Source organism: Rhinatrema bivittatum, chromosome 5, assembly GCF_901001135.1.
Source record: "Rhinatrema bivittatum chromosome 5, aRhiBiv1.1, whole genome shotgun sequence".
NCBI lineage: Eukaryota > Metazoa > Chordata > Amphibia > Gymnophiona > Rhinatrematidae > Rhinatrema > Rhinatrema bivittatum.
The window spans coordinates 349,904,343-349,927,143 of NC_042619.1; the positions used below are offsets into that span (position 1 = coordinate 349,904,343).

The 22,801-nt window shown below is 43.0% G+C and overlaps 2 protein-coding genes across 10 annotated transcripts in view; one reads left to right on the plus strand and one right to left on the minus strand.

Moving 5' to 3' along the window:
- GPM6B (glycoprotein M6B) overlaps nucleotides 1–12,685 on the plus strand; it is a 220,040-nt gene extending 207,355 nt beyond the window's left edge. For 4 of the 6 annotated variants that reach the window (XM_029604564.1, XM_029604559.1, XM_029604562.1 and 1 more), the window contains exons 5-7: nucleotides 4,014–4,087; nucleotides 5,700–5,765; nucleotides 11,121–12,685. In XM_029604564.1, coding sequence (XP_029460424.1) covers nucleotides 4,014–4,087; nucleotides 5,700–5,765; nucleotides 11,121–11,270 — 290 coding nt within the window. In that variant the 3' untranslated portion in view covers nucleotides 11,271–12,685. Of the gene's footprint in view, nucleotides 1–4,013; nucleotides 4,088–5,699; nucleotides 5,766–8,546; nucleotides 9,011–11,120 lie in introns of those variants that run through there. The other 2 variants (XM_029604563.1, XM_029604565.1) reach the window with 1 other exon arrangement.
- Nucleotides 12,686–16,526: 3,841 nt separating this feature from the next.
- The window catches only part of OFD1 (OFD1 centriole and centriolar satellite protein), a 134,884-nt gene continuing 128,609 nt past the window's right edge, over nucleotides 16,527–22,801 (minus strand). For all 4 annotated transcript variants that reach the window (XM_029604569.1, XM_029604568.1, XM_029604567.1 and 1 more), the window contains one exon: nucleotides 16,527–18,142. In XM_029604569.1, coding sequence (XP_029460429.1) covers nucleotides 18,097–18,142 — 46 coding nt within the window. In that variant the 3' untranslated portion in view covers nucleotides 16,527–18,096. The remainder of the gene's footprint in view (nucleotides 18,143–22,801) is intronic.

Sequence of the window (22,801 nt, forward strand, 5' to 3'; positions counted from 1 at the left end):
GAAAAAGACAAGTTTTTGATGGCTTTTCTTTCTTTATGGTTTATGCAGTGGATGCTTTTGTTTTGCATTTGTATTTTGGAGAGTGGGGGCTAGGAGTTTAGAAATAGGAAAATCTCATTTTTAAATACAAATTTCTGCTTCCAAGTATGTATGTGGTGATACGAGCCATTCTGTTTCCTCAGCGTGTTGCTATGTATCCCAGTATCAGTACTGCATTCTCAACAGTATGCTTCGTTGGTGCATTTATCCATAGTAATTCACAGTCATTACTCTGTTAAAATTGGCATGTATGTGATCTACTTCTCAAGGATGAATGGTTCAAGTGATCTAATCCTGTGAACTTCAGGCTTTACACACATATTATAGGTTTCCCAAGATATCATATGCTGAACATGCATAGTCACCTCTTTTGGGGGGGGGGGGGGGGGGGGGGCGGTGAGATACAGGACTCAATTCAAATTTCAGTCTGTTCAGATTGCTCTCATACATTCCACTGGCCCCCCAAGTTTTGCAGGATTCCCTGTGAGGCTCAACCCTAAAGAGTTATCTGCAACACAAATGACGTAGCAGTCATGCTGGACTCATGCCGAGGTTCGGATATATGATGTTAAGATGGAACATATAACTGTTTACAAGTTCTTTCTCAATACAGTTCATTACACAAACTGTCCTTGTAAATCTGTGAGACTTATATAATTCCTAGGGATTTCTACACTGGCAGGAAGGTAGATAAAATCCTCACTCCTTTTAAACGTCAAAGAGGAGACAAGATGTCCAAGCCTCCTTCCAAACTTCAGGTGGATGAATTGAATTTATTTATTTATAAACTTTTCTATACCGATATTAGTGGCGACATCATATTGGTTTACGGCAGATGGAAATTACAATAAACAGGTATCAGGGGAGGGATTACCTAGGAACAGAGAATTAGCAAAGAAAAGTAACCAGAAACTGGTAAACATCAACTAATTGGATAACAATTATGACAAAACTATGTACAAGGATTCACTACAAGCTGGCATGGTGGGAGAGAAGGGGGGGGGGGGGGGGTTATTGAAGGTATGCTTGTTTGAAGAGCCAGGTCTTTAAGTTAGCTCTGAATTTAGTGTGGCATGTCTCAAGCCAGAGCTTGGTGGGTAAAGACTTCCAGTGTGTAGGTCCAGCGATGGAAATGGCTTGTTCCCTCGTGGAGGTGAGGTGAGCTTTTTTTAGGGTGGGCACATGAAGGGTCGCATTATCGGAAGCTCTGGTGGGGCGGTTGGAGCGTATGGGTCGGAATGGCTCTTCAAGCCAGTTAGAGTTGTGAGTGTGTATGGCTTTGTAGATCATGGTAAGGGTTTTATAGGGGATCGGGAGCCAGTGCAAGTCTTTGAGGATGGGGGGTGATGTGGTCATATTTACGGGCGTTAGAAATGGTTCTCGCTATAGCATTCTGAAGCATTTGGGAGGGGGTTTAGGGTAGAGTAGGGGAGGCCTAGGACAAGTGAGTTACAGTAGTCAAGTTTTATAGAGAGGGTGGCTTGGATGACTATGCAGAAGTGTCTGGTGTGAAGTAAGGGTTTTAATTTTTTCATCATATTGAATTTGTAGAAGTCTTCCTTGAGAATTTTGTTTGGTTTTTTTTAGGTTCAGTTGCTGGTCAATCTGAACCCTGAGGTTTCATGCACAAGGCTGCATGAGATAGGCATTATAGGCAGGATCATTCGCAAGGGTGGGTTTAGGGGGTATATGTTGTGAGATGAGGAGCAGTTCTGTTTTAGAGGTGTTTAAGGCGAGATGAAGATTGGAGAGGAGGGTATTAATGGAGGCAAGGCAGTTCTTCCAGAATTCAAGGGCATTGGTTAAGGAGTCCTGAACGAGTATAATGATTTGCACATCATTGGCGTAGAGGTAGAATTTGAGGCTGAGATCTGATAGGAGATGGCAGAGAGGGGTGAGGTAGATATTGAAAAGGGTAAATGAGAGGGAGGAGCCTTGGGGAACTCCTTGGGAGAGGGCATGGTGGGTAGATTTGGCATTGCCTATTTTAACTGAGTATTGTCTATTAGAAAGATAGGAGGTGAACCATTGGAGTGCAGTGCCAGAGAGGCCAATGTTAGCTAGGCAGGAAAGGAGTTGAGTATGGCTTACAGTATCAAAGGCAGCGGAAGTGTCCAGGAGGGCGAGGATGAAGCAGTGTCCTTGGTCCATGCCTCTGGTGAGGTAATCAGAGAGGGAGAGTAGGAGGGTTTCTGTATTAAGGTGCTTGAGAAAGCCGAATTGTGAGGAGTGAAGTATCTTATTATCTTCAAGGTAGTCCGTTAGCTGGGAATTGACCACCTTTTCCATGATTTTTGAGATGAAAGGGAGATTAGAAATGGGACAATAATTGGCTGGGTCTTGAGGGTCTAAGGAGGATTTTTTGAGCAGGGGTTTGATCATTGCATGTTTGAGGGTGTCTGGGACTATGCCTGAAGAGAGGGAGCAGTTGATGATATCAGCTAATGGTTTAGCTATGGTGTCAGGTATCATGAGGAGGGCTTTGGTAGGAATGGTGTCTGAGGGATGGGTTGCAGGTTTAATCTTTTTGAGGATAGAAGCGATTTCAATGGATGAAGGAGGAGGCCTCCGCCTCGTTTCTTAGGTCTCAGGATGGAGAAGATGTCGTACGTGAGATTGGGGAGCTGATTGAGGAGGACAGTGTCAGAGTCCTTAAGCCAGATCTCTGTGACAGCACAGATTTCTGGCTTATAGTCGATTAGGAGGTCATTAAGACCTAACGTGTGAATTAATCTGTTAGAATAATCCAATAATAGAGCAGTCAACCAGATCCATAAGAGAAGGAAGAGTGAATTGAAAACTCCCCTTTACTTAATGCAAGACTGGAAAAAGGTTAAGGAGCTGCATCTTTTCTTTTCTCCATCATCTAGACACAGTGTAAAGGGTCTAGGATTAGTTCTTTCTTCAAAACCAAACCAAAAGGAAAGGAAGCAGGAACTAAAAAAAACAAAATCTCTTGGCTTCCTTCAAACCAAACTAAGAATTCACACCCTCGCTGGGGTTCTCCGTCTTTTGGTAGAGTCTGAGGCAGCTCAGAAGGGGGCGCTGATAGGTGGCACGTGGCTCCTGTCCTTACACTGCCATCCTGATCTCTCTGAAGAGAATGGAACGTAGTAGGGAATTAGTGAGAAATGATCAGATGCGTGCTTTAGAACAGTGGTACTGAATCTGGTGCATGAGATACTTTTGTATAAAATGGAGGCACTGTATGCAAACGTATTTCCTGTGGTGGTGGCCCTCGAGGAGCAGATTGCGAGCCACCATCTGCAGGTCTGTACTGTAGTTCTCAACCCAGTCCTTGGCACACACCCAGCCAGCCTTGTTTTCAGATATCCACAATAAAATGTGCAAATGCATCTCATGTATATTCATTGCGGATATTTGGAAAACCCGACTGGTTCAGTGGGTGTTTCCCAGACTACTGGGTTGTAAACCATTGGACTAGAGAAATTTTTGCAGATCTAAAAAATCACATATAAACAATTGTCCCTCTTCACAGACTTAAGAAACAAATCCCTTTTCATTGATGCTGTTTAAATAAAAAGTGCTTCAGAAGAGCAAATCTTAATGGGAGATTGCTTCACGTTTTCTTGCAAAATGCCACTTATTAGAAGAGCTTTCAAATGCTGGCAGTTCTGCAACCTTGTGTTTTTTCCATCAAAAATGCTTTTTTATCTAGTTGCAAGATCTAATGTGGGGGGAAGGAGCATTTTGCTATGTGGGAGACTGATTTGATAACAGCCTGTTGGCAGGCAGAAGCTGGGTTTGATGGGAGGATGATGCACAAGTCCACAGGAGGTGCGCAGCTCCAGAATTCCTGCTGCCAATCCACCGAGCAGCGTGCGGGGGCGCGCGATGAGTACACAGATGGCACGTAGGTGGGAGAGGGAGGAAAAAAAACCGAAGGAGAGTCAGAAATTTGCGCTTTTGTATTGGGCTGTAACATGCTGTCGTGTTCGGTCATGTTTTTTCAGGCATCGTTCCGTGGACTGCTTCACCTGGCAGAGTATGTGGCTCAACCCTAGAGAGCATCTGCAGCACAAATGAGGTATTTTTTATTATTGCCCTACACGGAAGACCTCCCATTCTAGTGTGCTTCTGTTCAAGGAGAATGCTCAGGGCGAATTCTGCAGAAAATGTATTTGGGGAAGGCAGTATAGAAATAGTTTAAATATATTTCTGGCTATCTCCGTAGCTTGAAAACCACGTTTTAATTTTAGAAATAGTATCCAGTTCCCTCCTCCCCTTCCAGAAAAGAAGCAAATAATCCCATTCTAGTGAAATTACTGTAGAAAAAAGTAGAATGTCGTCACAAGGAATGGAATTCTATTAGAAACATGTGAACACTTTTTAAAGACACTTGTCCTTTATAAAAGATATTGGCCGAAACACTAAGACCTCCTGGTTGGAAGTTCAGCCGCCAGGCATACATATCGGCTCCTTTTCTTGGTTTACCGAATAAAGCTTTATTAGTGTATTTATTTAGCACAGACAAGTCATGGCTTTAGTGAAAGATAGCTTATGAAGGGTCAGGATATGGGGGGGTCTCCGTGCATGGCTTTATTTTATTAGATGATAGGATGGCCATTTTCTGAAAGTTTCCCACAGGCTGCACGGAGCTTGGAGCATCTTGAGCTTTTGTCTTTTGCCGTCCGGTAGCGGCATGTACTTACTGAAAGCGATGCTTAACCTACTACCGGGTAGCAGGAGGCCATAGAAAAGAAGCCACAACAAGTAGGCCGAAAAAGCCTCGTTTCTACAGAGTTGCTGTGGGAAACCCCCTTTTACGTACAACTCTAGTAGTGATAATCTCCGTCCTAGGTGCGAGTACCCAGTCGCTGGCTGTTGGTATCTTGCTGTTATCTGCCTTTTTACGCACTGACTTGGCTGCACAGAGATTATGGGGCGCTTTCGGCAGCCCCGTCTCCTCGGGCTCACTGTTTTAATGATGCCGCAGCCCTATTGTCTGCTGCCGTTCTCGGCATCCGCTAGCTCGGTGTTTAAAAATAAGAGGAATTTTAATCTGGCAGCCTAAACAGGGAAGATTTTAGATGCCAGAAGACTCACGGGGGGGGGGGTGCATTCACAAGGTAAAAACCAGTTTAAATGTTATCCACCCTACAAGTACATTGTTGCTCGTGCTTTAGTGGTAGAACCAAAAAAAAATCCTGAAATTTTAATTCTGTGTCTTTTATAACATTAAAACTAGGGAGCAGGCTTAAATTGTAACTTTGGGAAATGTTGATTTTCAGTGTGAGATGGGGCCCTTAATTTTTAAGTGACTTAAGATAGAAAAATATTATCTGGAGCCGCTTACATAGTTGTGAAGCAGCTGCACTCCGACTTTCACTCTATTGCTCCCACGATATCTGTTGTCCAGAAGTTTTGATTACCCAATGGAGCACAATTGCTCTCTCTTACTATAATTTTTTTTTTTTAAAGTGTTCTGTCAGCTGTTCGAACCATATATTTCCATGTACATGGCATTTCCGGTACATGGCAAGCCGGGTGATTTTATTTAGGAAGGAAATCATCCAGAACCTACCTCTAAATCACCTCCTTGAAAGGAAGAGTTGACTGTAGGGTTGATCATTTATTACGAGGCTGTAAAAAGTGCCGGTATTATGTGCTGATTATTCTCCTGTGCACTTCTTTCCTAGTTCTACATGTCCTATCACCTGTTTATTGTGGCTTGTGCCGGAGCCGGTGCCACTGTTATTGCATTGGTGAGTAGCCTGTTGCGAATTCCAAGTTCTCCAAATGTCAATTTTATAAAAAAAAAAAAAAAAAAGCTAAACCCAATTGCAGGATTAAAAAAAAAAAAAGGTAATCCCAGAATTCATCTAATGCTTCCCTATATAAAGTATCTCGTCTTACCTGCAACGCCTTCTCTGAAAGGAGCGTCTTCATGGATTCACATGGGTGAACGGGCTTGATTTTTGAAAATAAGGGAATATAACATGAAGGACTTTCCCAGGGCTGGATTTAGGTACCTGCCCGGGGAGCCAAGCTTGATTTGTGTCCCAAAATTAGGTGTCCCCATTCTCTTCTTTGATTTCCAGCAGTGAAACCCCCCCCCCCCCCCAGCTATCCTGGAGCCTTTGCCTATGGGTACCACATTCTTAAACCTGTCCATGGACCTTACCTACACCCCAAGAGCTTAAACCCACCTCATCACACTGAATCCTTGTAAAACGCTTACTTTTGGAGAGAAAAGGTCCTGCCAGAAAAGTGAATGAAAGTGTTGTCTGGTTGGACCAGCACCAACCACCAGTGGTTAAAAGTGTAAAATCTGAAACCAAGCTGAGGTAAAGACCTTTTTTTTTTTTTTCCCAGCGGCTGTGATTTCCCCACTCACAGCTTCACTCTTGGTTTTGTTGACTGCAGTACGTTGAGCAGGTTTAGTTGCAGCGATTGGGCCTTGTGGGGACAAAGGCCTGCTGAGGAGTGAAAAGCCTTGAGGCTGCTTGCATTAACTTGCCTTTTAGGGGGTTTTTTTTAAATTGCATTTTCCCAACAGTCCAACCCGATTTCCCCCAAATTTTCAGCAGTGTTGAATTATTTCCTTCCTTCCTGCTCACTTGTCCATTTTTAATCCTCTCAGTAACTGTGGATGTCATTCAGTGACGCATTATGGCAACACAGAGCAGAGATCCTTAAGAGCATGAAATCCATGCAGTCAGGGCTGCTGTAGATTTCTTCTATACTATCTACATGTATGGATACCTGAGACAAAAGTTATTGCTGTTTCCCCTTTTGCAGGAGTAAAGGCTGAATGGAAGTTTGTATTTTTCCTTTTTTTTAATTTTTATTTTAGTGCGGCTCGCACCCAATGGCACATTCGTGGGAGCTGCCGTTTTTTTTGTGTTGGTTGGTCTGCATTTCTTGTGTAGTCGCTGTATCACTTCATCTCTCTCACTTCTCGTTTGCCCCTTTCAGCGTACAGACACATATTTTCCTGGGGCACCATATTAAATATGAATTTAAATAAATATTTGCACACAGTCCATCAGTGTACTGAGAGGTAGAATTCACATTGCATTGATTTCCCCGGATATGGGCTTTTAACATTTTTAAACTTGGCTATTTGTCATGTTTTATGTAGAAGAGACATAGAACAGATACTCAAACACAATCAAGAAATGCAAATAATAAATAAAATATTTGTGGGGCCACCTATCCTGGAAAACCTCAGAGGTGTACAGTCGGATAAGCCACACACACGAGTAATTATACAACAGTACAGGTACAATTAAACAATCTGTCTTGAACAAACCTGGAGTAACACTGGACAGGAATGCGTTTCATAGTCAAGTTGAAATCTAAATCAGACAGAAAAGAGGCTATCCAGTAAAATAAGGGGCTCAGGTGAAACAACCCCAGTCTGGGAAGCAAATGTAATCATAAGCAGCGCATTAATACTGTGTTTTGCATGGTTAAGACCTTTGACAAACCTAAGATTCCTGTGGAAGGTCCTTAATGATGGACCGAGGCAAGAAAAGGCCTTCCTATGTGCCTCAAATAATTTAGTTTCACCCTTTTTGTGTGCTTTGTTCCCCTTGAGTTATGAAGTGGCTTCAATATTTTTTGGGGAGGAGTGGGACCAGTAAAGGTGGTGCCTATCGATTTTTTTTTTTACTTCCTCAAATGCTCCACAATCTGCCTGCCTGCCTTCCACAGCTGAATGGCGGCTACTGCACAAAGGCTGGTGTTAAGGACCTGCTGTGTTAATGCCTTCTGGATTCTTCTTATAGTTACAAATTGCCTGTATCCTCCTGTTTTCTCTAGCCTTTTGGCACTACTGCACCATCTTTTCAGGCCTGCTCTGAAGAGGCCAAAAAGACTGGTGTTCAACTGAATGCATACTGCCCACCTTTACGTTTGTATATCTCTGGCAATTTAATCTGATTACTTGAATCGGTTTAAAGCAGCAGTACTGACATTCTCAGTTGACCGCTAGAAATCAGAAAGAAAAGAAAAAAGTCAGAATATCAGATCAGTGTTGGAAGATTTTGAAAGCTTCCTCCTCGTTGACCGTTCACCAGTTATGGTTTTTGACGAATTGGGCAAAGGTATGGTCTTCAGCATCAGAAATCCGCCCTGAGTGTGCAAAACACACAAACAGCAATCGGCTGCTTACATGGCACAAAGATTGCACATTGTATATTTTATGGCATTGCTAGAGGACCGTGTTTATAATAGCAAGCTCATCACCTTTTTGTTTAAAAAAAAAAAAGCACGAGTCTAAAAATTTAAAAAAAGCTAGAAAATGGATTTGTTGATATTCTGAGAAAAATGAAAAGTACTGCTGGCTTAAATTTTTCTGAGAAGGGCCAGAACATGCATTTATTTAGTGCCCATCTCTGATTTTGATTGGAGCTGAGCTTCTCGTTCTGGTCCGTGTGGTTGTTGCTAAAAATGTATCCAAGGCTGGTTCAGCCTTTAGCTTTTTGTGTCTTATTTGTCCTTTTTGTATTTTTTTTTTTGTTTTTGTTCTCTTCCACCAGCTGATCTACATGATGGCTACCACATATAACTATGCGGTTTTGAAGTTTAAGAGTCGGGAAGATTGCTGCACTAAATTCTAAATTGTATAGGCCCCGTAAAGAGCGTTAGAAGCCACAGTGCTGTAGCTTCACGTGCCACTGACACCTTGCGCTAAAATAGACCAGCTTTAGCCTTTCTGTGACCATAATTTGTACATAGCTTTGATAAAACGTCATATAGCATTTTAAAATAGGGTGATCTATGTAAACCATGACGGTTACATCTGGCTATATGTTTTCTGCTCAAGATGAGAACATTCCAGTTACTGTGTCAGAGACGGGCCTATTTTTTGATCCAAAAATCATTTCTCCTTTCTTGTGTATCAATTGTGCAAACTGGAATCCTGCAGTCATCTAGAAAAAAAAAAAAAACTGGAAAAAAAAAAACTGGAACATTGTGGGCATCTGTGACCTCTTCCCCCCCCTCTCATATTTACTGGTTTTAAAAACTGTAACAGAACTACCAACATTTGCTTGGAAGAGAGATGCGACTGCAGGAATAAAAATCTTAAACTGGGTAGTGATAAAAGTACTTATGACTCACTCATACTTGGGTAGCTTCTCTACCCACGTGTCTTGTATTTAAACAGTGCGGCAGACTGCATCTTAATAAATGTACTGTAGCTACTGTCCTTGGCCGTCTGTGGCACACAGACCTAATCTACGGCTAAAGAAAAAAGAAGTGCTGCAATAAGTCTATATTTTTTTATAAAGCTATTTACAGTAACGTTTGTGCATTTTCAAATGTAGATAGCTTAACTAGCAGAAGCATTTCCATTTGACTGAAAGGAACAAGGGGTTATTGAACGAAACTGAAGGGGGGGGGGGGTGTTGAGATGATGCTTTCATCTGGCAGGCGGTGGATCCTGGAGCAGAATTCAAGCCTGCACGGGAAACACGCAGAGGGGGAAAGGGAAGACCCGTGACAGCACAAGCGGGCAGATTTCAAATAGGCAGACCGTGCGCTTTTCAAATCACAGTCGCCAATGGGTATTAGTTTCAGTGCGAGAAATTGACCACTCAGCAATTTTATTTTTTGGATCTTGAAATAAAGCCCCTGACTTTATGAGCCAGTTTTGTATCTTTTATATACATTTGTATAGATTAATTAGATTCTTTGTTGGGTAACTGGTTGCTCAAAAGCCAGGTCTCGGGATGTAAGTATGATTAATGGGAGGTGAAACCATAGAGGAAAAAAATAATGCAGAGGGGAAGATGAAAGCTTGCAAGTGAAGACTTATGGTATGAAATGTGGTCTCAGGCAGTGCTTCTCAACCTTTATATCACGGCACACCGAACCAAATTTGCGATGTCGTCATATTTTCATTACCTACTAGTCTCTGGTCTTTGAGAGTGCCAAGAACTATACTTTTAACTAAATTGGACAATCTAAAAGGCAAAACCAGGATTAGACCCATTTTAGAAGGGTACGTAGCATGGCAAGAGTTGTGATTTTTTTTTAGCTATAGCGTAACCAGTTTTGGGGGTACGGTCTCCTTCACCCCTCCCCAGTTCTCTCTCTCCTCCACATCCACCTCATCCCCTGCACATGTTTGCCTCCACATCCTTCCCTCCAGCTGGCAGGGAATGGTCCTTCTTGCCTGTATCTGCTGCCTCTTCTGGCTGGTTTCACCGTATTAGTGCCAGTGGGTCCTGTGAAACTGCGGTGACCTGCATGATCTAAGTTCAGCGGCAGAGGAGATTGCAGAAGATGAAGTGCTGCTCCTCCTGTTGGCTGGAGGGAAGGGGGAGGCTCGCCGCACAATATCCGAGACTTTGTTGTGGCACTTTGGTTGAGAAGCACTGCTCAGCCATTCTGGTTTTACTGCACAATAAACAGAAGATGTCCAGAAAGCTTCAGATGTTTACCTACAGTTGAACACTTAGTTTTACTAAGTTTATCTAGTTGAATTAATACAGTACACCTAATACGTTAAAACTTCTGGAATCTGCATGCTTTAGTTTGTAGGTAGCCTTTAATGTTAACATTTTGCAATTTAAATATATTTCATTTTCCTGTAGTATGTTGAGCACTGTAACTTTTCCCCCCATTTACTTTCATTTTAAACTGTTAGTTGTTGGAATGTATTTTTTACCTCCTTTGTATAAAATTTCACCAGAATTTTTGCATTAAAAGTGAGTTTGTTTTTTTTTTCCTGTGTGCCTTAAACATATAAATCTCTTGCAAGGTGCAGATAAACTTTTTTTTCTTTTGCTGCTCTCTTCCTCCAGTTCTGTGTTCTAACTGATCAGGTTGTGAAGACCTTGTAGCACTTTCTTGTGCATGCTAACCTTATTCAGCTTTCTTAATATTAGCCAAACTGTAGAAGTGGTGCATGTTTGATGTTCTAGAGTACCTTAATGATGGGGTGCTTACTAGTATAGAAAATAACCTTCTCACTTTTGTTTTCCTTTTATGTTTAGTTATGTTTTTTTGTTTTTTAAATTAAAAAGCTCCTTCTATTAATCTGACTAGCTGCTTGCTTTGCCTCCTTGACATGCTCACTAGCCATCATGCTCACCCTTCTTTTCCAGATCCACTTCCTCATGATACTGTCTTCTAACTGGGCCTACTTAAAGGATGCAAGCAAAATGCAGGTCTACCAGAATATCAGAGCTAAAGAAGAGCAGGAGCTGCAAGATATCCAGACCCGATCAAAAGAGCAACTCAATTCTTATACATAAAATGCCTGACAAGGGGGTTCATTCAACAGGAGAATTTTTTAGCTCTGACAAATCAACCAACTGCCCTGCAGCAAAGATATAAGAGAGAAGTGTTAAAACGTAACATTCGTGCTCCAGGGACGTTATTTGTAGGAGAATATTCCAATGGATAACTTGTTAAATCTACACTGAGGGGAGACGGTTTCATCTCTGGCATTTTAAAAAGGCAGCACTTTACTAGTAACTAATCCTTGTGGGATTTGCACTTCCAGCGTTAACCATGGCTGCTCTTCTAGTCATGTTTAGAGCAGTGGTTACCTAAAACCACCAGCAGCAGCAAGGAACTGATGCAGATGTGGCTGCTCATGTTACTGCATTTATGTTCCCTAACCAAGCATGTTACAGAGTGCTCCTGTTTTTAAAATGGTAGTGGTCTAGCTTGTCAAAATTGTTTGCACATTTTATACAAATTATCTAAAAATAAAGAAACTATGTAATAAGGCCTCCCATTTTCCAAAAGTTTTGGTATTGGAAAAAAATGGCCAGTATTTCACTCCTTTCCGAATCACAGACTTACTACTTCTGCATATCAAGGTTTTGTGTTTCAGCCCAAAATTTGGCACAGTCTAAAAAAAAAAAACTCAGTTGCCTGAAACTTTACTATGATTTGTTTTCTGGAACCTTTCAATTATGTTTATTGACTAGTGATTGTGAGAGAGTCTGTATTGGTCTTCATAAGATGATGTTTAATTTTTTGGGAGAAAAAAAAAAAAAGCAACCCATCAAGCACTTTTAGTGCTTTGAACATAAAATAGTGTTAAGTTGTTACTGTAAGTCACACCCCCATGTTTAAAAGTTGTACTCTTGTGGTTTAATTAGTTTTGCTGGTTGATTTCCTGGATAGCAAACTTCTTGAGAAACGTGTGGAAACGTGTTCAAACTGTACGCAGCTCATCCATCTTGGGAACCCCAGGGTCTGTCTCTATGCTCTCACGGACCTTGCAGGTATTGCTTTTCAAGTGCTTCAGGTATTACATTCTATTTGAATTTTCTTTGGTTATAAATGCCTAAAAGTTCATTTAAAATGAAAACAAGTGTATTGTAAATGTAGAACAGATGTAACAGAATAGCCTTAGTTGTTTTACCAGTTGCATGGAAGAGATTTAAATATTTCTACAGCAATGCAGGTGATTGTTCTAGCCTGGTGTTCTCATGTAAAGGGTAATGAAGACAGCGTCTCAAAGCCTAATTCTTTTCTAATTCTATGTTAGCCATTACTGGGAGTTTTGTTTAATTAGTCTAATATTTTTATGTAAAAAGCATTAAATTTTGCTATGTATAAATTTTTGTAACCTAACAGTGAATCAATATTTTCTATCAGTGCCAAGGGCTTCCTGTAGTTACATCCAAGTGTTACAATAAATATTTGTAGATAATACAGCCTTGCTTTTTTTTTTTTTTTTTTGTGTTTATGCTTGATTTTAAGGACACATTTAGGACATGCAGCAGAGTTCAATGGCAAACCGTGGGCCTCCAGCTTCCCCCATCCTTCTCAGAGCAATACTTTAAACTCAAGAGAAAATCCTCAATAATACAAATAAAAGAGAATTTCACTTTTGGTCTTTGGGGAGGAGAGGAAATTGTTCCGAATGTTTTCCATTTTTTTTTTTTCTGGGTCTGACTGCAGCTCACTCATGCAGAGGTGATGTGTTGATGCATGGGGGGGACAGGATCAGTGAGGGTTGCTGAAGGAGGAAATGATGACACGACGGACACTTCCGGGTGGGGAGCTGCAGCATGAGAGGGAAGGTGGTTAGGGGTGTGTGTATGTGTTCTGGGTGAAGGGAATGTGGGAGGTGCAATGGCAGAGGACTGGGCCGGAAAGCACCCTGGGGACTGCACGGAGGAGTTGGAGCAGTGTCGGGCACACAGATCCGCAGCTTTCCTCGCTCATAGAGAATTATGATTGCCGTCTTAGACCACTTGGATATGTGGCATTAAGGATCAACAAACGAGCGGTAGGCGATAATCTTTTTACTGAACTACCTCAATACATCTGTCAAAACTTTCGAGAGTTATCCTTCAGGTCAGTGAAGAGACAGCACAGTTACACTTCCCAAGGGAAAATTATTCCCTTAACCTCAAAATCCGGATACTTTAGGCATACACAAGAACAGAAAACATTTGAAATTTGTTTCAAAATGTTTGATCACCCTAGCACAAAAGGACTCAATTAGGACATTGGCTTTCACTCATTATCAGATACAGAACTCAACTACAAAGCTTTATTGTCTCATCATCTCTGTTTCATTTGTTACTCCTCTTTACTGAACTATAATGGCATAAGAACATAAGACTTGCCATACTGGGTCACACCGAAGGTCCATCAAGCCCAGATCCCAAGGGGTAGATTAGATTCCATGCTGCTTATCCCAGGGTCAACCAATGGATTTCTGTAACTCTACCTTAATGGTTTATGGACTTTTCCACAAATAGCTTTCAGCACATCCACTGTCAATGAATTCGAGTTTAATTATGCATTGAGTTAAAAAAAAGTAGTTAAAAAAAAATGTAGTTTTAAATGTATTACTTAGTAACTTCATTGTGTTTTTCTCCTGGTCTTTGTACTTTTTGGAAGAATAAACACCTGATTAACGTTTTCTTGTTCCATTCCACTAATTTTATAGATCTCGAGCATATTTCCCTTCAGCCGTCTCTTCTCCAAGCTGAAGCGTATACAGGTAGCCTAAGATCTAGATGGCTTTACTATTTAAACCTAGTATAATTGCACTGTTTCTTCATAGATGTATTGTTAATCCCATAAAATAGCATTGCCTTCAATTTGTTTCACCCTTAATTCCACACACTCACACACACACTATTTTTCTGTAACTGAAACACATCACACACATGCTCTCATCTTTTCCCCATCTTTATGGATGACCCTAGATGCAGCTCTCTATCCACAAACCTCACTCCAGAACTCAGCCCCTGGCTAGGCACGGCTAGAATGGGGGAGGGGTAGGCAGTCTGGTTTTCAGGCTATCCATAATGTGAATATACACGAGAGATTTGCATCCAAGTGGGGGCGGTGCTTGAAAATCTCATGCATATTCATTGCGAATGGCCTGAAACCCAGACCTGTTCGTGGCACTCTGGCCCAGAGTCGCCTATCCTTCGGCTAGTGTAAGGCATGTAAGAACGGCTACTAGCCCTCTGCTTTCTTCAGCCGCCCCTCCTCTCCTAGGCATCATGCAAGGAACCGAAAGGGGGGGGGGGGCGGTGGATGGAATAGCCCTTCCTTTTGTTGCTTCCCCCCCCATATCCTGCAGCTGAAGGGAGGGGGATGTGTTTGGAATAACCGGAGAACTACTCTGCTATAGGGAGGAGAGAGAATGGATGAGGCAGCAAACGTATGTGCATTCCTCCTGAGCAACAGGGACATGCGGTGCACATCTAGATTTCAAGTTTTCCAGATGTCTCGTGGGTTAAGGAGCTAGGAGAGCTATTTTCTTTAAAAAAGAAAGAACTTGAAATGCATCTGTCAGTCACCCTATTTAATGTAAATACCAAAGGATTTCTATTTAGTGTTTCTTACAACATGGTAATTTGATTTTTATTAGAAATATCTGTAAATAGTTTACACTGATAACAGCAGATGTTATTGCTGGTAATCATGAAGCATAATTGCTCATTCACATTGTAGGTGTATTAACTGTTCAAAATCATCATTTACAAACATTTAATCATCAATAAACATACAACATTTATAGTTAAAAACCCGTCCCATAACCTCTGAGCACAGAACACAGAGCACAGAACACTCACGTTTAAAAACCTGAAGGCTTCAGGAATTATCATCATCCATTGTAAGAAATATGTTTTGAATCTTATCTGTGGTAGTCCAACATTTTTTTTAAACTAAAATTTTTGAAAAGTATTCAAATGTTTCTTTCTTTGGCTCTTTTTCTGCTGTTGGTTCAGACTTTTGTATCACCTCAGGTAAATATTGTAGTGGGACCACCAGTAAAGAGTGTTAGCTGGTTGTGGGTTATGCAAAATATGGCAGCGTGGTTGATTGATGGATGCCCTCAGAAGGGATTATTGAGGCAGCTGCACTGGCTTCCAGTTCAGCAAAGAGTACAATTTAAGATGATGAATGTAATGTTTGAAGTGTCTAAAGGTCAGGGAGCAAAGTGCTTACAGCAGTTGGTAGAAATTTATCCACCTAGGAGATGCTGTCGCTCTGCCTCAGAGCTTTTTAGAGTACCAACAGTGTAGGGGAGGTATCACTTCTCTCCGTTACAGGACCAGAATTGCGGAGTTAAACTACCTGCTCTTCCGGAGCCGGGGGAAACGTTGGCTTTTTCTATTTTAGATTTAAATGAAATAGGCTTTAACAATTTTATTGATGGATTTTTCGCTTTGAAAATTGTGGGGGGTTTTTTCCCAGATGTGCTTTACAGTCACTCTTTTCATATGTTGTACACCACAGGCATCAGGGTTTCTCTGCACGAGCAGCCTATACGAATAAATAAATAAGGCCAGATTTTATAACATGCACACGCTACTGCGCGCATGTTATAAAAATCCAGGGTCGGGGCATGCACAATTGTGCAACCTGCCTCAGCCGAGCAGCCTGCCTCCTTGCCTTAGCAGGAGGGGGGGGAGGGATTACTAACCTTAACCAATCATCCTTGTTGCAGTTGTGTCAAAAGCATCATCGCTCTCTGCTTTAACAAGGAGGGGAGGGGGGGGGAGGGAGGGGAGAAGGGGTCCGGTTGGTCCCTTTCTACAGGGTAGGGTCCTGATGTACAGACAGGGACTGCTTCTCCAGCCAAGTCCAAAAGCAGAGCCTGTTCAAGCAGCGCTGTATGAATTATCAGGAAGACTGCTGCACATGGAAAAATGTTGCTTAGGTTAGATAGTTACTTACCTTAACCTAAGGCCAGGGGGGGATAACCTGCGTGGCAGTTACTATCCTAAGAAACTTGCTGGGCAGACTGGATGGACCATTTGGTCTTTTTCTGCTAGCAATACTATGTTACTGTTTTGCTTACAATCCTTTAATATATAAATAAGTTGTCCTTTACTGTAGAACTTGTTTGTATTACTGTAGTCAACAATTCATAGGTATTTATATTTTAATTTATTTAAAAATTTGCATACCACATTATCTGAGGTATTAAGCAGCTTCCACTTCTATTGCAGCCATTTATATATAGTAATTTTCTTTTTTTAATCTATTTCATATTAGAAAAGCCATAAATACCAAAACACACTAATAGTTATTTATTTGCCTGAAGACAAACTCGATTACACAGTAAAGTCATTACGGCCTTTGAAATATAATGCATTAGTTCTGTTAAAGCCCTACTCGATGTGGCTGTTCAGCTCTTGTAATGTGTTTATGCCATTTTCAAAAAAACATGGAATTGTATAAAGAAATTCTAACTCCCTCCTTCCTAACTGGTGCCCTTCCAATACAGCTTATATATTCATTTTTTTATGAATATTTCATGTTTGTTTTCTGAGAAATCAGTCTAGGAAAAATAATGTAAAAATTGGACAGGGAAAAGTTTTTTTGTTTTTATTTTTAACACAAATTAGGGTACAGCCTCCATAAACTATAAATGATCTATTTTTATGGAAAATTCTTAAGTGTAAAAAAAAAAAAGCTCTGAAAGTGCTGTGATTCTTGGGCCAGTGTAAGCTGGGGCTGCTGCTGAATTCTAGCGGGAGCAGCGTGGTCTGCGACTCCTGCGCTAGCTGGGCTAGGCCACCAGCCATTACAGTCGCAAAGGATTGTTTATGCTGCTGCTGTGTCCAGCAGAACTGGAAACTGCCAGCTTCCCTTCACATCCATTAATCCCGCAGTTCTTCTATTGGTGTTAGGCTTTAAAAACGTGGGAACAGGAGCACTGCATTACTACAGTCTAATACCCAATAATGCCAGCAGGCATGCTAGGCTACCGTGTCCATGATAAGTGGATTTTAGACGTTGGACTCGGAACTCCTCTCCTTCAATTTTACCCATCTTTTTCATTATGGAAAATGTTGTCTAATGCATTCGGACACTTGGCTAGAGCACAGCATAATGGTTATGATAGAAATCAAACATCAAAGACTACCGTCTAAATGCTCAGCCCTGAAACGTACACAAGTGCATTAAGACAGTTACATCATACTCATGATTCTAATTACAAAGTAATACAAAACTTCCATCTCCGATTTATACATACATATAAACATGACATTTCTTTAGTTACCTTCAGATCGCTGCAAACAGCTGCCAGCCTCTGGAAAAATGAAGCTTCGCACGGCAGGGCGGCAGACCACTGCTAGTTTTTTGGCTCGGTGGTTTCGTCCTGCTCAATCAGAATCAGCCTCTGCTGGGACTGCAACACGAGGCACCTTCCTGTGCAACTACCCATTTTTAACCCCCCCTTTGCCCTGGGAAAACCTCCTGTCCTATCCGTAGAAGCTGGCTCTTTGGCATGGCTAGGCCTGGCACAACACTTACCAGTGAGCCATCCAGCTGGCTCCCTGCTTTATTTTAATTTTCAGTGCTGGAAAGAATGATATTAATTACTTAACATACACACAAAATCCACAGCAATAATGCAGTTGCTATGAGGTACCAATTGCCTCTTAACCACTGTACAATTATCACTTCATTTCTTTCTAACCCCCAAAAATTGAACAAGTGCCTCAATTACCAAAACACATTTACACTATTCCAACTTTGAACCACATCAAACCGCTTAGAGGTGTTGACACAGTAGCTGTAGATTTTTTTTCTGCATATTTTTGTCACAGCACGGGTCTTGATGATCCAAAGCACTTGTCACCAAAAGTCCTCTTCCGGTTCTCCAAGAGAAATAGCTGCAATGCTAAATCAGGGGGAGGAGAGAATAAGTTTTATAAAGCAATGTTGAACCTAATTATGGCGTAATAAGCAAAGACAGTGATCAATCTTTGGTTCATCCCACTAAAAGATTAGGTACCCACTGCTATTTATTTATTTATTGGTTTGTATATACCGACATTCATCAATGATATCATATCGGTTTACAGTATAACAGTAACTTACGCATGTAATGCGTTTGACATGGAACAGGCAAAGTAGACATCATAAACTGCAACCGGGAGAACTAAATACAAGGAGAGCTGGGTGAACTATATACAGGAATTATATACATTGAACTGTAGAATTATATACAAAACCAATTCTATACAGGTTGCAGAAGGGACAAAATGGAATGTTTAAGCTAGCACTGCCCCTGCTGTAGGAGGCTTGATGTGTGTTCTGCTTCAGTAGTGGGCCTACCATGGCTTAAGACTGACCTGGCGATGGGCCAGATCTACTGCTCATTTTCTCCAATAGATACAAAATGGAAACAGAATTCTCACAGTACAAGCAGGATGTTAGTCCTCACATATGGGTGACATCACAGGATGGAGCCCAATCACTGAAAACTTCTGTCAGTTTCCAGCACTTTGACTGGCCCCTACTGGACATGCCCAGCATGGCACGAACCCTGCAACCAGCAGGGGTCCCCCTTCAGTCGTCTTTTTTCTGCGCAGCAGTAGCCTCGCGGTTAAGGAGCTCTGTAGAGATTCCTGACAGGAATTTTCCTCACTGAATTATTAAAAGTTAATTTGCCCCACAGGGGGACCCCTGTTAACTTTTTTTAAGCGGCGGTACTCCGGTAAGTTTCTACCCGTTTTCCGTCGATTACTGTCTAGTTTGGCCCTCGCGGCCTACTGGCTGTTGACCGTACCGCGGCTCGATTTTTTTTTCTATGGCCATAGTGTCAGGGTTCCGTCGGTGCCCAGACTGTACTCATACCATGTCCATTATAGACCCCCATAAAGTCTGTGTAATGTCTTGGATGAGAGCATGATGTCTTGACCTGCACCAAATGTGCCCTAATGACACCAAAAGGTCGCAAGGCCAGAATGGAGAAGATGGAACTTCTCTTCTGTGCTCAAACCCCGACTCCGTCATTGCATCGTCGTCTGAACCGGCACTGTCAACTTCATGCCAGCATCGACCGGTGACCGCCCGGCCTCGACGGCTTCTCGGCCATCGACACCCTCTACTCCCCCTCAAGGCCGAGGGGCTCGTAGGGAGAAACATTGCCATCGGCACCGAAAGACTCGGACCAGCGAGGGAGCGAAATCATTGACCTCGCCATCTTCCGAGCCACCATGGAAGAAACCCCGTCCAAAAACAGCACTGACCTTTTCGGTGACCGGGTCACCGAGGCAACCCTCCCCTGATGGGGCATCGGGAGCCACGACTCCGCCTTTAACGATGGTCCCTCCGGCTATGCCTCTGCCTCCTTCTTCTGTTCTGGAGCCGGGACTGCTTGCTCCAGGCTCTGGAACCGGTCCCGTTCTTCTCTGAGAAGAACTGGACCAGATGGTTCAGGAGGCCATCGACAAGGCGATGCAATGACTCCAGGTTCCACCGGTACCCATAGTGGAATCGACCACCAACCTGATTCTGACAGCATTGGCACCGCTGCTATCCAGGATGGGAAGCACTTATCGCTGCTTTTCCACCGATGGCTCCGGTGCCCTCTGCGCCTGCTCTGTCATCGGGAGGAGAAACACTGTTCTGCATCCCTCCATCGGGATTTCTGCCTCAGCCATTGAGAATGATACAGCCATTGCCACCGATTCCATCTGTACCGATACATCCATCGGCGCCATAAAGCCATCCATCGATGCCCTCGCAGAGACCTTCAATGATTTCATCTGAGCATCCAGTAATTCCTTTGATTCCTTCGGAGCCTAGACCAGGGCCTTCAGGTATCCAATCACCCCGTCCCCTGAGGGACAGGTGCTGATCCTTATGATACCTGGACAGATGACTCCTCACCAGACACCGATGATTTGCCATCACCACCTTCACCCACAGAGTAGAAAGTGTTCATAAATTTTGTGAAAGAAATGTCTGAATTGGTTCCCTTCCACTTACAGACTGAACAGGATGATAGACATCAGATGATGGAGTTGCTCCAATTCCTTAATGCTCCCAAGGAAATAACCTCCATCCCTGTCCACCAAGTTCTTCTGGAGCTCCTCCAGAAGAACTGGGAACATCCTGGCTCCATTGCACCAGTCCACAGAAAAGCTGACACTACCTATTTGGTGCAGTCAGCTCCAGCTTTTCAAAAACCTCAATTGGATCACCAATCTGTGGTAGTTGAATCTGCACAGAAGAGAGCAAAAAGATCAAAACCTCATACTTCCATTCCCTCTGGAAAGGAGCAGAAGTTTCTAGATGCCAGTGGTCGCCGAGTCGTCCAAGGATCAATGCTCATCTCTCGAACAGCTGCTTACCAACTTTATATGACCCAATATAATAGGGTCATTTTTAAGCAGATACAGGACCTGACAGACTCCATGCCTCAGTCACTTCAACAACAGCTACAAACCCTACTTAAGGGTTTTGAGGCAGGCAAACATGAAATCAGATCATCTTATGACATATTTGACACTGCAACCAGGGTATCTGCAGCTTCTATTTCAGCAAGACGATGGGCCTGGCTCAAATCTTCAGACCTTCGACCTGACGTCCAGGGCAGACTGTCCGACCTCACCTTGGTTGGAGACAATCTGGAGAGCAGATTCAAAAGACAGTGGCTGAAAGGACCATCACGAGACCTTAAGACAGCTCTCTCTGCTACCTTCGGACTACTCTTCCAAACAGCCTTTCCGGAAGGACTCTTTAATAGTCTTTCTTCCGTCTGAAGAAGTCCTACCTGCCACCAACCAGATCCCATTCTACGAGACCATTTCTAAAAACAATCTTGTCAGACCCGGAAACAAAAGCCACAAACAGCCCCCCAGCCGGGTCCTGCTTCTGGCTTTTGACTTTCGCATAGAGAGCAGCAGCCAGCTTCCATTACTCCACATACCACTGGGAGGTCGGTTGTGCCATTTCAACAACAGGTGGCACTCAATCACCTCAGACCAGTGGGTCCTAGGAATAATTGCTCAAGGATAACATCTCAATCTTCCCTTTATCCCACCAGATTTCCCACCTCTAAGGACGTGGAAAACATCCGACCATTCATTGCTCCTGGAACAGGTGCTCTCCCTCCTCCAGTCCAGAGCAATAGAACTAGTACCATCCCCTCAGCAAGGCCTCGGGTTCTAGTCCCGGTACTTTCTAATTCCCAAAAGATGAGGAGACGTTTGTCCAATTCTGATCTACGAGCCCTAAACAAGTACCTCCAGAGAGAAAAGTTCAAGATGGTAACCTTGGGCTCACTTCTTCCTCTTCTACAAAGAAGAGACTGGCTCTGCTCTCTCTAGACCTCCAGGACGCATACACTCATATTGCAATAATTCCATCTCATTGCAAATACCTGAGGTTTCTCATAGGCCCCAAGCACTATCAGTACCGAGTGCTTTCATTCGGCCTCACATCTGCACCACGAGTCTTCACAAAATGCCTCGTCATGGTTGCAGCCTTCCTCAGGACTCAAGGTGTTCACATCTACCCCTATCTGGATGATTTGTTAATCAGGGCTCTGACACAGCAAGCCGCTCTGTTGTCCCTACATCTCACCTTAAACACTCTAATTTCACTTGGATTTCTTATCAATTAAAACAAATCCTGCTGAGTCCCATCTCAAACCTTATCGTTCATTGGGGCAGACTTGGACATCTTGCAGGCAAAGGCTTTCCTGCGAATGAGCTCTCACTCTCGTGTCTCTGGCGAATCAGTTGCAGTCTCAACATTCAACCACTGCATATCGTTTTCTCATCCTCCTAGAACACATGGCGTCCTCAGTTCAGGTCACCCCAATGGCCCGCTTGGCAAGGAGTCATGCAGTGGACTCTAAGGTCGCAATGGACTCAAAACATTCAGCCCCTGTCTACCATTGTCTATGTAACTGACTCACTCCATTTCTCTCTCGCCTGGTGGACAAATCAGCCCAATCTTCTACAGGGCTTGCCCTTTCAGGTGCCAGACCCTCAAATAATTCTCACCACCACTGCTTCCAACTTTGAATGGGGAGCTCACGTGGCTGATCTGCAGACACAAGGTTCTTGGTCTCCAGCGGAAGCCAAAACCAGATAAATTTCCTGGAGCTGCGAGCAATCTGAGTATTTCAGGATCCCCCTGTCCACTCAAGTCATCCTGATCCGGATGGCAACCGGGTGGCCATGTGGTACATCAACAAGCAGGGAGGAACAGGCTCTACCTTCTGTGTCAGGAAGCTACACAGATATGGGGGGAGGCCCTCTCCCATCACCCCAGAATCACAAAGTAGGCAATTTCTGCTCTCTCACTTACAGCCAACATCATCCACCAAGAGACGTGTTCTCCCTATCATGGGTAACCGGTCTCCTATACGCATTCCCTCCACTTCCACTTCTCTTGAAGACTCTCGTGAAGTTACGTCAGGACAAAGGAACCATGATCCTGACAGCTCCCCACTGGCCACGCCAGGTGTGGTTTCCAGTACTTCAGGATCTCTCTCCATTCACAGGCACATTCCTTTGGGAACAGACCCGCTTCTAATCAC